Source organism: Trachemys scripta, chromosome 7 (genome assembly GCF_013100865.1).
Source record: "Trachemys scripta elegans isolate TJP31775 chromosome 7, CAS_Tse_1.0, whole genome shotgun sequence".
Lineage (NCBI taxonomy): Eukaryota > Metazoa > Chordata > Testudines > Emydidae > Trachemys > Trachemys scripta.
The window spans coordinates 30,945,174-30,961,079 of record NC_048304.1 but is presented as its reverse complement, the minus strand read 5'-3'; the positions used below and the strand labels follow the sequence as shown (position 1 = coordinate 30,961,079).

The 15,906-nt window shown below is 58.4% G+C and overlaps 2 protein-coding genes across 4 annotated transcripts in view; one reads left to right on the top strand and one right to left on the bottom strand.

Moving 5' to 3' along the window:
• Positions 1-3,342, top strand: part of RTN3 (reticulon 3) — a 35,149-nt gene extending 31,807 nt beyond the window's left edge. For all 3 annotated transcript variants that reach the window (XM_034776493.1, XM_034776492.1, XM_034776491.1), the window contains one exon: positions 1,341-3,342. In XM_034776493.1, the coding sequence (XP_034632384.1) occupies positions 1,341-1,386 (46 nt within the window). In that variant the 3' untranslated portion in view covers positions 1,387-3,342. The remainder of the gene's footprint in view (positions 1-1,340) is intronic.
• Positions 3,343-4,208: 866 nt separating this feature from the next.
• On the bottom strand, positions 4,209-15,682 carry C7H11orf95 (chromosome 7 C11orf95 homolog). The gene is made up of 5 exons (XM_034776683.1): positions 14,471-15,682; positions 13,055-13,519; positions 11,814-12,209; positions 11,024-11,449; positions 4,209-9,654 (listed from the first exon to the last, which is right to left on the bottom strand). The coding sequence occupies exons 1-5, from the start codon at positions 14,535-14,537 to the stop codon at positions 9,113-9,115; spliced, it is 1,896 nt and encodes a 631-aa protein (XP_034632574.1). The 5' UTR covers positions 14,538-15,682; the 3' UTR covers positions 4,209-9,112.
• Between the last annotated feature and the right edge of the window lie 224 nt (positions 15,683-15,906).

Sequence of the window (15,906 nt, the reverse complement as noted above, 5' to 3'; positions counted from 1 at the left end):
GGAGCTTCCGCAGCCGGGGAGAGGTGCCTCTCCCTTGGCCCCAAGCTGCTGCGGCGAGAGAGGGCTGTGGGAGTCCTCTCTCCCCACCGCAGCCCTGGGACAGCCTGCACCCCAAACCCCTCATCCCTGGCCCCACCCCAGAGCCCGCACCACAACCCTCTGCCCCCTCCTACACCCCAAACTCTTCATCCTCGGCCACACCCCAAAGCTTTCACCCCTAGCCGGAGCCCTCATTCCCCCCACACCCTAACCCTCTGCCCCAGCTCTGAGCCCCACCTCGAGCCCCACCCCAAACCCCTCGGCCCCACCACCATCACATGAATTCTGTGCACCACCATATTGGTGCACAAAGCAAAATTCACTCCACACATGGACATAAAAAATTAGAGGGAACGCTGCTGGTGAGCGCTGCTTCCTACTGCAGAAGAGAAACATCTCTGCTGGGCATGTTGGTGGTTGGCGCAGCGGTTACAGCTACTGGGCCTGTTCCATCTGACACTCTAGATCAGGAGTGGCCAAACTTACTGACTCTCTGAGCCGCATACGATAATCTTCAGAACCTCGAGAGCCAGGCACACCTGCCGGGGCTCGGGGCTTCAGCCCTGCAGCAGGAGGTGGGGCTTGAGACTTCTGCCCCATGGGAGGAGCCTGCCAAGGCTCGGGGCCCCAGCAGGCACACCCCGCGGGGCTGAAGCCCAGAGCCCCGCCAGAGAGCAGAAGCCCCAAGCTCCCTTCCCTGCCAGTCTGTTAGGTGGAGAAGGGGGGGCATGGTGGGCTCCAGGAGCCACCATTAAACTGTAAAAGAGCCACATGTGGCTCACGAACCATAGTCTGGCCACCTCTGCTCTAGATGCCTGACTGCCATTGACTTGTAAGGGGAGTTGGACACTTTGAAAATCCCTCCCTTAGTTGCATTCCAGTAGCTCCCAGTGTAGTGTGCTTGTCCGTGTGTACATACATGCGACTGTTCCAGCCCCAAAAGCTTTCAGTCTAGTCTGATTCTTCCACAGCTTCCGTGAGCGCTAAATTCCTCCACAAGCCCTCAAGCCAAGAGCGTTTGGGGCACAAGATGCTCTTCAGAACAGGTGCTGAACAGAAAGAAGAGAGCCACACAGAGGGTCCTCAGTAAACCTAGTGCAGTGACAACCCAGTCATGTCTGCAGAGGTAGAAAGCCTCAAAGCATGGGTGTCTGCTGCCTGAGCCAAAGCCTCCGGTCCAGTAGCTTGTAGCCTCATGTACGTCTTGCATGATCCAACCACTAGCCTGTCGCACGTTAATGAGCATCCAGCTGACCTCTTGGCCCTTAAAACTCACCCTCTCCCCACTTCTTTTCCTGTAGGATCCAAGCAAAACTTCCAGGAATGGTGAAGAAAAAGCCAGAATAAGCTGGGGGGTGGGCAGCCCCAGGATCCAGCCATTACTAAACTCCATGCGATAGTTATAACCATTGTTACTTGTACCTATGAAGGAACATGCTGAGTCAGCTTGAGCCTGCATTCCAAGCGTTTCTTGTTATTATTTGGCATTTGCTTTTCTAAGCCTAGAATTGGGCTCAGAACGTGCACCAGACTAAAGGAGACCTGGTGTCAAAGCCGTTAGGGGAGGCCTCAGCACACCTGAACGATTGTAAGGGTCTTGTCCCCGATCGCAGGGAACCGAATGCTGCTCTGAACGCTGGCTCCTCTTCGGTTCCCAGCCTCCAATGAGGGCAGGGTGGCTCTCTGCTCGACCAAACATTTGCCTGCCTGCCAAGGGGAATCGCTGCAAGGAGACATCCCTCTCTCCCTCTCCTTGGCTTCCTACACTTCCACATTCCCTGCTCCCCAAATACTCCCCCAGCCAGCTCCTTGGGGGTCAGGGACTTGTACTGAAAAGGGTGGGGTGGGAAGTCCAGGAAACTGCCTCCTCCCCCTTGCTGATCGAAAGGGGGGTTTGTACCCCTACGTGACATCAGTTCTGTGCTTTAGTCTGGTTCATCCCTCTCCTCTCCAGTTCCTGCAATGTGCTCCCCACCCCTTTCCCAGGTTGTACCTTTTATTTCTTACTCTGAGATGAAAATGTCTGTATCTGCTGTACACTGCTGTAAACTTGTGTAGAGAAAAAACAACACCCCACCCCCCAACCCCCGAACTCTGCATGTGACTCCTCTGCTGTCATAACTCCTATCTCAGCCCCCGGAGGGCGGGTGACCACTGAGCTGAACTACTGAGACAGCGCCACATGCTGCCTTGCCCGCTTGCCGTCCTGGCAGCAGGGAGCAAAGGTCCCTTTGAACCCCAGCTGGGTGGAGAAATGGTACTTAACACTCTAGTGTGCAGAATAGTCTTAGAGCGGCATATTTCACAATTTGTATTTTTTGTACACTGTTAACTCGCTGAACTTTATTTGAAGGTAGCTTTGAGTTTCCTCTGGTCAGAAGGAGTCAGTCTTTAACCAGCCTGCTGTGCCCGGTGAAAGCTGGCGGCGCTGAGACCTAGACCAAAAGCCCACCTCTGTTGCTTTTCCAGGGGGAAGGAAGCACTGCTAAGGGGAGAGGAAGGAAAATGCCCAGTGGATGAATGAGCCATTCATTCAGCATTTGGGCTCAAGGGGGCGAGGGGGATTCTCACCTCCCTCGTGTCAGTTTAGTGGGGCAGGGAGAAGGGAGGCTTTGGCTGCTTTAGAGACAGACGCTCAGGCTCCTTTTTAGCACAGCATCTGCTAATGGAGATGGGAATTCCGAGCCCTGCGAGGCAGCGTTCAAACAAAAAATACAACTCTGCTTTTGAACTGAGCCCAACTGACTCAAAGCCTAGATGCAGGTAGTCTATTACAGGGAATATGCCCCCAGGCCTTATAAGCCACGTGCTGACAGCCATAGGGCTTATAACTGGCTGGGCCACCTTCTCTTCCTCCCAAGCAAAGCTTGTGGGGATGAGTGCAGGGAATTCAAAGCCTCTTTGCTCCTGCCCTGGTCTTTTCTCAGCATCACCGCAACAAACCACAGTCTCTGCTTTCCCCTGTGGAAACTGCACTGATCATCCTGCCCTGACTTCTTTCCACCCCTTCCCCAGGACCTCTTCTGCACTGGAAGTTGTCGGCCCAGCTCTTACATCTGTTCTGTTACTGCTGTTGTGAGATACGTTGAACAGATCTTTGTGCCAGGCAATTTGTTTTTGTTTTTTTTAAAGAGAACATGTAGACAAAAAACCGGAAACAAACTACTAATGAAGCTCTGTGTGTGTGTGTGCGTGTGCGTGCGTGCAGCATAAATTACAGTAGTGCCCCGGGAGCTGATAACCCGGTTCCTGTCACACTGCAAATGATGTGGTATTAATAAAAAACACCATGGACAGGTCCCAGCTTCGTTTCCTGTGTCAGTCGTCTTGGGGGATTGTCGGGGTAGATGGTGGGTGGGATGGAGTTAGCTTCAGCAGCTGGAATACGCGAGCCATCTGCATTCCCCATAGCTCACCTGTCATTGGGGGAGCAGGGAGCAGAGCATGGGGCGTTGTTCTGGCTCTCTTCCACTGTCTCTGTTGACGTCAGGGTCTCGGGCCTGCTCTTCAGGCTGGGCCATTGAGTCTCAGGCCTTATCTTAAAAGCTTTGGGCTGAGGATCGTGATTGACAACTCCACTCCTCAGGCCCGTTCTGTCATCAAGCTAAAGCTCATCTCTGCAGGAGAGTATCAGCAAGACTCCTATGGAAAGATGGCAACACAGACATGCTGCCTGGCGCAATAGCTGTGTGGTATTTTGAAGTTGCCATTGAGCTATAAACACTCACTCACCTCATCCACCACTTTGACCGTTTCTACCAGTTTGCTTAGCTCAGGGCACCAACCTAACTCAGGTCGAGAGGAATCCAAACTCATCTCAGACGCTTGAATCAGTTTTGAAGAGTCTGTCTGCATTGAGGTGTAGCACTGAATGATTAAATCTGTTTCTACGCACATTTAGTTCACCTGGTTTAGGAAGAAACTAAACCATTTTTAAGACGGCTAAAGTGACTAAGAGCATCTGCGCTAGACCAGGTGTTCAATCAGTGAACAAAACTCTGCAGTTGAGCCATTTAGTTATTCTTCTGAATGCTCCTCTTTCCCTAAAGGATTATAATTGACTCCAGCTCCTAAAGCAAGGATCTTGCAGACTTAAGCAGTGGAGAAGCAATGGCAGTAGGGTTCTTTTTAGGCGATAACCCTGCAAATTAATGCACTTCAAAACTGCATCTTTTGAAAGGCTTTATTTAACATGTTTACAAAACATATGCATATAAAAAAACATACTGATGCAAAACACCTTTTCACGAGGACCACGTACAAATATTCCAATACTGTCACTAAAGTGTAACATAGGCATATAAATATAATTCAGAACATTTACATGGTAGCTACAAGGAGCAAGTCGCTCTCTGGGGGGGAGGGAGGGGTGGTGTATAAAAACATTTCACTCGGAACCACTCAAGCTTCAGGTAGGGCTTAACTGAGATGATTGTAGCGTCTAGTCAAGATGGGCACAGCTAAGTCCGTAACAAATGACACCAACCTGCCATCTGGTTTCTGTAACGTCATTCATGGTAGGGAAGATTGAGATTTGAATCAAGCTGCTACTCTCCATACGCCTGGAAAATTCTGGAAAGTGAGGCCTCTACGCTGGGCTACCTACCTCCTACACTGGCAAGCGTGACTGCTCCCGTGCCTAGTGACCTACCATCTTAGTGGTACCTATGCTGGTAAAGTATAAAAACCTAAACCGATGGCAGCTACCAATCACTATAGACTTCATGTGAGTCTGAAACCGGCTTTGCTGGACTTGCCCGCAGCATGCACCAATGGAGACGGTGAAATGTCCCAACTTTGCATATCTTTGTATGTTAAGAACCCACCTTCCCTGCTCTCCAGAGCAGGGTATATACAGAGCTGGAATGGAAGAAGGGAAGCCCAAGAAGATGGCTCTGAACACCATGCAACAGCGTTGGAACCACGAAGACTCCCCTTGGATAACCACTTCCAACACATCAGGCGTGGTCACTAGAGCATGCTCTGAGATGCTGGAGCTAGCACTAAAACCAAGGTAAGAATCTACAAGCAAAATGCCTCCAGGGTGCAGGCAGCTTCTGAGTCCAGAGGGAGAGCCTGCAGCTCCTGTGAAAAAGCAGCCCCATGCCATGGGGCAGGGGCTTGATGTCACTTGGCGTGTTACCCATGAAGGCCTGGAATGTTAACTTGTGTCTTCCACCCTCCCGCCAAACCTGCTGTGTGGGGTAAGGGATTTCTGGGCTCACGGTCCTACTTTGCTCTTCAGGCCTCTACCTTGAAGCTGAAGAGCTATGAACCTCCATGCGTGGCTGGGGTGGGCCTGCACGAATGGGCCCTAGTGCTGTTGGTGTCCAGGTGTACACAAGGGAGCGCAGCCCCTACCCAGCTCACTTCCCCAGGCGTGAGGAAGCGTGATTACACAAAGGCAGCTCTTGAACACTAGCTATGCAGCTTCACAGGAAAGAGCCATTCAGTCTAGAAGGCTGGGAGCTGGGTATTTCTACCAGCTGCCTGCTGCACAGCTCCTGCCTTCCCATCGCTACACCCAGCTCTTAAGAGCTCAGGCAGGGGCCACAGTGCTGGCTGGAGCACGAAGCTATTCTTGAAAGGAGGGGCTTGCCATGGGGCAGTAAATGTGAGGCTTGCCGTAGGGCTGTTAGATTTGCATTTCACTCCCCCCGCCAACCCTGGGCTGCAGCAGAGCTTGGCTGGGAGGAGGACCTGCCCCTTCTCGGCTGAGAGCTGTGTGGGGTGGGAATTCAGCACCACCCAGTGCTATGGCTGGTTTCTGCTCTTCACAGCTACCGGAGCCCGGCGTGTCCGGGGACTATTCCTCCTTGAGGAGGGGAGTGTTTAGCAGCAGATCCAGCCCTGCATAATGGGCTCTAGATCGTAACGTGCTAGCTCTGCCCCCTTCCACTGTCACAACCTGAGCCAAGCCAGGGCCCAGGGTTTCTCCTTGCGGTAGAGGAGAGGAGCTGTACGAGAATGAGGCCTTGTTTCTATCCCCAGTTCACTTCCCCCTCAGCTGTGCTAAGGCAACTCTGCTGTAACATCTAAGCACCTTTTTGGTCTAGATTATGCAGCATGGATCAGAACCAGAGGCCTCTCGAGCCCCTCCTACCTCCAGTATCTTCCCCGGCTCAGAGCAATGGGCCTAGCCAGGCTGCTTCCCCTATGCTCCCAGATCAGACCAATGGGCCCCCATCTACCCCTACAGCCCATCAGCTGCAACCTTTCATCTAAAGTACCACTGGATCTGAGCCCCCCAGAATCCTTAATGCATTTATTCTCCCTCCTCCCCCCAAGAGGCAGAGCAGTGCTATTATCCCCATTGTAGAGAGAGGGGCACTGAGCCTAAATAACTTCCCCAAGGAACCACAGGAAGTTTATGGCAGAGCAGGGAATTGAAGCCAGGTCTCTAACCACTAGGTCTGCCTCCCTCTTGCCTCCCATGCAGCATTATAGCCCCAGGGCTGCATTTTGCTGTTCTTTGATAGGCAACCCTTCTACAGCAAGTGGAGATGATGGGCTCATGCAGCTGCTCGGAGATGGAGCCTCAAAGGGGGCTGTCCCGGTGCACTTTGAAGAGGAGGCTGCTTAAAACCCATCACTTTGGAGCCTGGCTGCACATGAGCAGAGCTGCCCCAGCACAAGGGGGCAGCTGCTGTGTCAGAGAGAGCAGAAAGCGGGTCCCCCTCCTCCCCCAGCCTAGAGATGACACGGGGGGGAAGCACTGAAAGATCTCCAAGTATGGATGATTAGAGTGACATGAGCAAAACTGAATGGCCCCAGTGCCTTGGAGGAGAAGTGGGGGCAGCAGCAAGGGGTTGGTGGGGTAACCCTAGGGCTCCCCCCACGCTCTAGGGTAACACTCTACCCCTGTGCGAAGGAGGCTGGGTGCACTAGTGTGGATCCACAGCTGGCTCAGTACCCTGCTCAGAGCAGGCTAGGAGCAAGGGTGCAAGTACAGGCGGTTGCTGGTGGGTTTGTCTCCAGCGGCTCTCCCACCCCCTGGAGTTGCAAGGCTGGGCCATCTTCCAGAAAGCCAGAGTCAAGCACAGGGAAAGCCCCTCTGTGCCTCAGTTTCCCCCTTGTAAAGTGGCAGCCACTTACCACTGCCCCTGAATGCAGCAGGGAGGGGCACATTGGCTAGCATTAGCAAAGTAGCAGCTGGAACAGGCCCCCGTGTGCTCAGTGTAGGGCGGCATCATGTTCTCTGCTGCCAGCAGGAGCAGCTTTGGCAAGCAGGGAAGGGGGAGACCGCGTTGCCCCTGTCTGTCTACGGCAGTCAGGGGCCAGCGGCTCCAGCTTGTCAAGGATTTGCAAGGAGTTTTCATCCTGCATCCTATGGGGCCAGGTCTCCCTTCTCCCTGCCCCAGCTCAGACCAACGGGCCCATCAAAGCCAGTGTCCCCCTCCTCATTACAACAATAGGCCCATCTAGCCCAGTATCCCATTGCCAGCCTACGTCAGAGACAGGACCATGCAGGAGTGCCACGGGCACCTACATCAATCCCCACCCCCATCACTGGGGACAGGGGGGCCAGTGCAGAGCCAAGAATGAAGGGGAGGGATCGCTGCCACTCAACAGATGCTGCCTCTGCATGGTGGAGGGATACAGGGCTATTGGCCCCACAAGGGGCAGCTGGGAGCTTAGGACAGGACCCTTGTGAAGCCTGGCAGCTCGAGCAGAAAATGACCCATCCTTTTCCAGTTGGCAGCTGTGGTTCTGCTCCCGCCCCCAGCCTCGGCCCCTGGCCGCAGTTCTGTCCCCACTCCAGACCTCAGCCCCAACCCCAGCTGCAGCCCAGCCTCGACCTCCCTTACCCCCGTCCGTGGCCCCCCAGCCTCAACCTCTCTTACCCCCCGTCCGAGGCCCCCCAGCTGCAGCCCAGCCTCGACCTCTCTTACCCCCGTCCGAGGCCCCCCAGCCGCAGCCCTGCTCCCGACCTTGCTTCAGTACTTGAAATTCCAGCCCCCACGGCTCAAGGCAGGGACCCCGCTTCCCCCCTTGACACCAGATGGAAGCGAGTATAAAACGCTGTGGTCCAGTTGGGTGACCATCCACGCGCCCTTGGGGCTGGTATAAAAATGGGTGTGATGGAGGCCGAGGCCTTGCACAGCTCACGTGAGCGGCACTGCTTGGCATTCGGCAGGGGAGCGGGTTACTTACCGGGGCTCTCTGGTGCCGGCGGGGGAGGGTCAGTTTAACTTCAGCCCAAGGAAGTTTCTTAGGATGTTGCATCTAGATGAGGTGCGATGACTCCAGCAGCTAATTAAGCTAATAAACAACTGCAAAGGCCAGTCTAGACTCTCCACAGAGGGTGGCACTTTCCCTGGAGTGGGTGGGGGAAAGGGGAGGTCAATCGGAGCATTGGGCTTACATCCAATTAGCTCCAAGGGACATGGATTCCAGTCTGCACCTGTGCCAGGAAGAGGCTGCTGGGGTGAAAACCTGCAGCTGGGGAGGATGCGGGGGGGGATGACAGGAAGAGATGCGCCCCGTTTGGAGGCCAGATGGGATCCGGGGGAGGCTGGGAGTTGGTAGCAGCAGCCGGGGAGCATTAGCTTTTCAAACCAGCTATCCTGGGGGCCGGGAAGAGTCCCAGGAGGGGTTTGGAACTGGCCCCTTAAATAGAGCAGCTGCCCCCTTGCTCACTAGTGCCTGCCCCAGGCAGGGAGATGATTTCATCCCTTCCCCCCACCACCCATGTCTTGCAAACACCCTATCCCACTGGCTCGCTGAGCAGCTGGGTTCCAGCCCCATGTGTCCCCATCCCCAACAACCCCATTTCTGTGCCATCCCCAGCTGGGATGGGGGGGATTAAAAGCTACAGGGGGCCATGCGAGGCCCTTTCCCCCACCCCGCAGCTTGGGCTATGGAGTATCAGTGCGTGAGGACCAGATGCATCAGGGTGGGGATGGGAGTGGGGGAAGGTGCTGTGTAGTTCACGGGGCAACGTCTGTAGCATGGGTGGGTGCAGAACCCCCTAGCCTACTCCCAAACAAGCGCTCTAAGCAAGGGGTGTCTGTCCATAGCCTGGACCCCCCACCCCTGCTCCCAAGAGTCAAGATGGAGTCCTGTCCATCAACTATGCTGTGCTGGTGGGTGGGGCACAGGCCAACTCTGCCTCTTCCCCATCAGCAGGAGTGGCCTGGAGGAAGGGGCAGGGCTTAACCTCAGACTCCTCCCCCACAGCAGGCTCATAGCAGAGGGCCGTCTCATTGTAGGCCTCCAGAATGGTCTGCCGCTCCTCTGGGGTGAAGTCCAAGGAGAAGGGGTGCACCTGCAGGATGTGGCGCTTGATGGTGCTCACCTTGAGGGTGGCGAGCGCCCCCCCGCACACCATGCACACCAGCCCATGCCGCCTGCCATCGTAGTCCATCAGGTATTCCACGCGCCAGTGCAGCTGGTAGTTCCGCCGCTGCTCCCGCCGCGGTGCAGGTGCCGGGCCCGTCTGGGGGCCAGCTGTGGGGTCAGCGGGGCTCTGTGGGGTGGATGGGGGCGTCCCCACCACCAACACACTCTCCTCCTCCTCCTCTTCCTCCTCCTCCCCCTCCCCCTCTGCAGGTAGCTGCACATCCTCATCCAGCTCCTCGGGGCTAGATGGCTGCAAAGGATTCTGGGAGTCTCCTGGAAAGGCGACAGAGCGAGGTCAAGTCAAGCTAGGTACCGTGCTTGGCCCCCCTGCTTCCCCCCCCACTGCACAGACTCAGGCCTCATTCCCACATCCCTGGGCTTGATGGAATTGCTGACCCTGTGGCTCCACAGCAGAGCTCCATGGCCCCACCCTCATGGCTCAGAGATCACCGCACAGCTGGGATATGTCACATGGCACATCCCACCTCCCTCCCCATGGAAGGGGGAATTAGCCCAGCTGCAGTGTGTGGTGGGGGGTGTCTCTAGATCACTGCTGCTGAGCCCAGCCTGGCTGGGAGGGGGAGGGGACATTCACCTATGGTGCTGTTCTGATCCAGCCCAAATGCAGGGGGACTCAGGGCCTCTTGGACACTGGTTCCAATCCAGCTTGGCTCTGTGTGGGGGAAGGGCCTCTCTGGTGCTGATTCTGATCCAGTCTTTTTCAGAGCTGGTTTGGAAGAAGCCAGTGCTCACACAGGTCCTGGGGTGGGTCAGGCACACAGCTTCTCTGCTGGTGACTGGGGGTCATTTGTGGAGCTGTTGCTGGCTGCAGTGCCGCCCGCTACCACCAGGGGGACTCATGGAGCTGCTACTGGGTGCAATGCTTCCTGCTGCCACTAGGGGGGGACGTGTTGCGCTCCTGCAGGCTGCAATACCCCTGGGGCTACTGTGGGGGAACACAGGAGGGGCTGCAGGGTGCAGTACCACCTGCTGCCACCAGGTGGGGTTCTGGTCCTTGCAGCACATGCACTGCAGGTAGCAGAGGGAGGCAGACGAGGGCTGTTACCGTTCAGAGTACAGGCCAGGGCTTCTGCATGTGGTCCCAGCTGCCTCTACTCCCTGCAGCCCTAGCACTTGCTTTGGACACTAGGCACCCCCTGGCATCTTCCCTGGGGGGACGAAGTCCCCAGCAGCCCTGCCTCCATCTGACCTGTCACCCTGTCCCTGGCTATTCTGAGACAGCCACACAGCACTGAATCCTCTTTGCTTGTCCCTCTCCCCATGAGACGCTAGCAGCAGCTCCCCCTACCCATCTTGCCCAGGGCTGGATGGCAGGGCATGGCCCCCAGCTTCTGCCCCATGGAACACCCCGGTGCCCAGGGGTGGATGGCAGGGCATGGCCCTCAACTTCTGCCCCATAGAACACCCCGGTGCCCAGGGCTGGATGGCAGGGCATGGCCCTCAACTTCTGCCCCATAGAACACCCCGGTGCCCAGGGCTGGATGGCAGGGCATGGCCCCCGGCTTCTGCCCCATGGAACACCCCGGTGCCCAGGGCTGGATGGCAGGGCTTGCTCCTCAGCGTCTCAAGTACCTATGGGAAGGCCAGCAGCTGGTTGGCCCCAGCCCCAACCCCCATTCACCTGAGGCCTGCTCTGGCAGGGGTGCCCCCATCTCCACCAGCTGGGCAACCTTGCGGTTCCACTCCTCCACGATCAGGGCTTTGACCTGGTGGCTGAGCAGGGTGGAGTCAGGGTGCCGCTGGCGGATGTGGCGTTTGATGGTGCTCATCTTGAGGGTGGCCAGTGCTCCCCCACACACCATGCACACCAGCCCGTGCCGCTCGCCGTGGTAGTCCATCAGGTACTCCAGCCGCCAGTGCTCCTGGAAGTGGCGCCGATGGTCTTTACCCCGCAGCGGCCCCCCCGCATCCAGCTCCCACGGCGCCACAGGCTCCTCCTTGGCCCAGCTCTCCGGGGAGCTGCTCTCCTCTGGTTCTGGGGCAGCCATTGCCGAGCCTGGCTCAGAGGCCTCAGCACTAAGGTCCCCAGGGGAGGGGGCATCGGGCTCTAGGAAGAGATGGGGATCAAGACAGAGGTGCTCGGGGGTGTTCACATGTGGGTGCCCCATAGGCACAGACAGATTGTCCCACAACAGCACCGACATACTCTGCTCCCATCCCCACAGATCGATATCACACACACCCTCCCTCCCCATCACAGGCTAGGACTGCCCCCACCTGTGACACATGCTGTTACCCCAGCCCACCCCCTCAGAGAGGGCACAGGAGAGGGAATGTTCCCCTCACCCACAGACTCTCCAGCCCTCACCCCAGTCTCTCCAGCCTCCCCCTCACCCACTGAGGTCCCACACCCACCCCAGCCCCCCCATCCACGAGGGGGTCCCCTCAACCTGGTCTCCCTGCTCCCTCACCTGCAGGGCGCTCCCCCTGCAGCGCCCAGCCCTTGCCCGCAGCCAGCACCAGGGCGCGGGAGTTCCAGGCCTCCAGGATGGCGCCCTTCTCAGCGGGGCTGAAGGCGAGCGAGGCGGGGTGGGCCTGCAGCACGTGGCGCTTGATGTCATCCAGGTTGAGGCTGGGCAGCCCACGCCCACACATCATGCAGCGCAGCCGGTTGCCCTGGGCATCATAATCCATGAGGAACTCGGCCTGGAACCAGCTCTGCAGGGACTCACGCACGTAGCGCTCCAGCCGGCGGGCGCTGGGTGATGCCTTCCTGCCTCCGAGCGCCGGCCGCCGGGCAGCCCCCCGTGGGGATGGGCATGGGGCACGGCGCCGACGCCGGAACCCGCCCCCCGCCGACAGCAACCCTGGGGGAGACAGACAGGTCAGCGCCCTGCATCACCCTAACCCTGACCCCACCACCTGAGCAAAATGGGCATGGGGCACAGGCTGTATCTGCCCCTGCCAACAGTGCCCTGGAGCAGCCAGAGATGGGGCAGTTCCCCAGATACCCCTAACCCTGGCACCAGCCACCCTTTCTTCCTAACCCTGAACCCCAGCTCTTCTGCATACCCCTCCCTCTCAGCCCCCCTGAGAGATGGACATGGAGATGGGTCAGTCACCCCCCAGTTCCCCATCCCCTGCCATGCCCTCACCCTCCCACTAACCCCCCCCATCTTGTTCTCCCCAGCTACTAGCTGCCCCCATCACAAATGGGAGGGCTAGGCACCACGTGGGCTCACACCAGGGCAGAGTGGAGCATCCCCTACAGCGGAAGGGCCTTAGCTGCCCAACAAGAAGGGTGCGTGGGGCAGGGGGGAGTGCGAGGTCCCTGGTGCTAATGGGGATTTGGGCAACGTGGATTCCCTAAGGGAGTGGGGGCAGGCCCTCATTGAGACCCAGGTGCCCCCAGAGACTAGAGGAGAGATTTCTGGAGTGGGGGTGCATGCCTGTGGGAAAGGAAAGGTGGGGAGATGCTTTGGAAGGCTGCCCAGGGAATGGGGGTGCCAAGGGTTGAGGAATGTGTCAGTATTCAGGAGAGGGGCGCTCAGGGGAGGGGTTGCCTAGGGCAGTATGTGGGTGCCCAGGGCAGTGGAGGAGTGCTGGGGGTGCAGAGGGGCAGGGGGATGGGTATTCAGAGATGGGGATGTGCAGGAACAGTGCGGAGGGCTGCATGGGGGGGCGTGCCTGGGGCATAGGACTTGTGCTCTACCTTGTGCTCCCTGCAGGCTGTCAGGTGCCTGGGCGAGGTCTCCGTGCCCCTCAAGCTCCCCGTCCAGCCCGAGGTGGGCGTCCCAACTCTGGATGATGACCTGCTTCTCACGGGGGCCCCAGCCCCCGGAGTAGGGGTGCTTCTGGCGGATATGACGCTTGATGGTGCTCAGCTTGAGGGTGGCCAGCGCGCTGCCACACACCATGCAGATCATGCCATGCCGTGCCGGGTTGAAGTCCATCAGGTACTCAGCCCGCCAGTGCTCGTGATAATAGCGCCGATGGTCCCGCCCAGGGATGCGGCTCTTCCCAGGCCGAGATGCCCGCTCCTCACAGTGATCTGAGTACTTCCGCCCCCCTGGGGCTATTAAAGGGTGCTCCTTGGGGGTCCTCCATGCCAGGGACCCCCCTAGCATCAACTCAGGGGCCTCGGTGCTGCCGGAGTTGTCCTGGCTTGGGGATTCCCCTGGTGAAACAAACCATATGGGCAGGGATGTGTGAGACTGTAGCCTGGCATCTTGGCAAGAGTGTATGCATGGGAGGATGGGTCTCATGTGGGGACTGAAGGGGCAAGCAGCAGAACTGTGGGGGAAGACCAGGGCCTGCGGGTGGGGATTGAGGGGCACTGGCAGAGCTGTGGGGGGGAGCCCAGGGCTGCGATAGCAGGGGGCTGCGGGTGGCGATTGAGGGGCACTGGCAGAGCTATGTACACCGTTTGGGGACATTGTCCTTTTATGTCCTCAGAAGAGAAGGGGCTCTTGTCCCTTTAAAAGACCTAGAGGGACAAAGGGTGAGGGATCAACCTCAACTTCCATTCCCCTACCCAAAAGAGAGAAGTCCGGTGACCAGAGGGCTCCATGCCCTTTAGGACCCCAGCAAAGGGCACGACCGTCCTGCCCCTTTAAGAGCTGAGGCTTGAGAGCGCAACGGGAAGAGGTTGCTGCCCCTTTAAGTCCTCAGCAAAAACGTGGGTGCCCCCTCCCCTTTAAATGCCCTAGAGACACCTTTAGAGCCACAGGATAAAAGGGATGGAGGAACTTACCCCTTTAAGAGACCTGGGGGAGGGGAGGGAAGCAGGGGACAAGAACCCTGACCAATAAGATGGGTGGGGGGCCTTAAAGCGGCAGGGGAAGTGGACAGTGGCGGGGGGAGACCTGCTCTATAAGACTGTGTCTTTAGGAAGGGGGGTCTTAAAGGGGCATAGGGGGAGCAGGAGAGAGGATTCGTTCCTTACAAAATGGGGGGCTTGCTGCTTTAAAGGAGGGGGCGAGAGTCTTAAAGGGGCGGGGGGGGTTCTAAGGCTTCAAAGGACCATTGGAGGGAGTCTTAAAGGGACCGTCACCCCCCACCCGGGTCCCCTGGGCGCCTGCACACCCCAGGGCCGGCAGGGGGCGCCGGCCACCCCCTTTGTTCTCACCTGCCTCCGGGTCCAGGGGCTCCCGTTTGACGGGGCGGCGGGGGGGAGGAGAGGGAGGCGGCTCCATCCCTCTGTCCGTGCGTCCGTCAGCACCCGCCCCCCTCCGGCCGCCTGTCCATCCGCGCCGGGGCCGCGGGGCAGGCTCGGGGCTGCCGCAGAGCCCTGCCCGCGCGGGGAGGGGACTCCCGGGCTCCGTACGGCGGCTGCGGCCGAGCCAGGCTGCTCCGGCCGGGGTGGGGATTCCTGCCTGGGGCCCCTGGGGCTCCTTTAAGGGCTCCTGGGTAAATTTAAAGGGGCCGCGCTCTATTTCTGCAGCGTGGGGGGAAGGAGATGGGGGCACCCCCCGGGTCTCATCCGCCCCCCCCCCCGACTCTGAGTCCCCTCCCCAGCCCTAGAGAGGGGAGCGAGGACTCAAGGCGGGGACTGGGATACGGGGAGGGGAACGGGGATATATGGGGTAGAGGGCTGGGATATAAGGGGGCTCCGATGGTTATTAGCAGCCCCAGTTCTCTCACACACACCCCGCGACTCTGAGTCCCCAACCCAGGAGGGAGTGGGGGAGCTGGGCTATAAGGGGGCGTTTGCGATACACTGAACTGCCCCAGGTCTCTGCTACTCCCATCAATGCACCGCCCAGTTCTAACACAGAGCGGTGCGCTCCTTGCAGGCCCCCGTTACCCCGATCGAAGGGGGGTGCTGGGAGCGACTATACCCCATGCAGCACAGAGCGCCCCCGCACTGAGGAGACCGATCCCTGTGCCTGGGCGAAACCTCTGCCCCCAACGTTGTCTCCCACTCCACGGGCATCCCCAGTGCCATCCCCATACTGTCTCACTGCTCCAACCCCCATCCACTACAAAATCCCCCATACGTGTCCTGGGGGTCGGGTTCTGCCCCATGGAATCCCGTCCCTTATAAAATCCCCTCCCCCTCCTCGTTCCTGAGGGGCACGATTCAGTCCCTGAAGAATTCCCTTTCGCTGTGTTCGGGGAGCAAAGCCCAGCACATATAAATCGCCCCCCTCGTGTCCAGGGGGTGGGGCTCGGACCCTATGGAATCCCCATCCCTTATAGAATTCCCTCTCCTTTTTCCTGTCCCCCAGGGGCGGGGCTCAGCCGCTATACTATCCCCTCCCCTATAGAATCCCCTTCCTGTGCCCAGGGAACGGGACTCAGCTCCTACAGAATTCCCTCCCTCTCCCTATGTCCGTGAGGCTGGGCTCAGCCCTTTCCCTTCCCTGTGCCGGGGGTGGGCCTCTGCCTGCCCCTGTAGAATGCCCCCATATAGACCAGTCCCCATCCCTGTCCCCACAGAGCGGGGCTCACCCCTACAATCCCCGCCCCTCCCCTCCCACATCCTGCAATCCCCCTCTCGGTCGGTAGGTGGCGCATGGCCCAGCCCCGCCCCCAGGCTCCTCCTACTCCTTCCCGTATCCA

What these genes read in the sequence shown, in the direction of transcription:
- C7H11orf95 (XM_034776683.1), bottom strand. Translation starts at nt 14,537, where the DNA reads ATGGAGCCGCCTCCCTCTCCTCCCCCCCGCCGCCCCGTCAAACGGGAG. An exon ending in GCCCCTGGACCCGGAGGCAG is followed by an intron (nt 13,520 to 14,470) that starts GTGAGAACAAAG and finishes TTGTTTCACCAG; the next exon opens with GGGAATCCCCAAGCCAGGAC. An exon ending in GCAGGGGGAGCGCCCTGCAG is followed by an intron (nt 11,450 to 11,813) that starts GTGAGGGAGCAG and finishes ATCTCTTCCTAG; the next exon opens with AGCCCGATGCCCCCTCCCCT.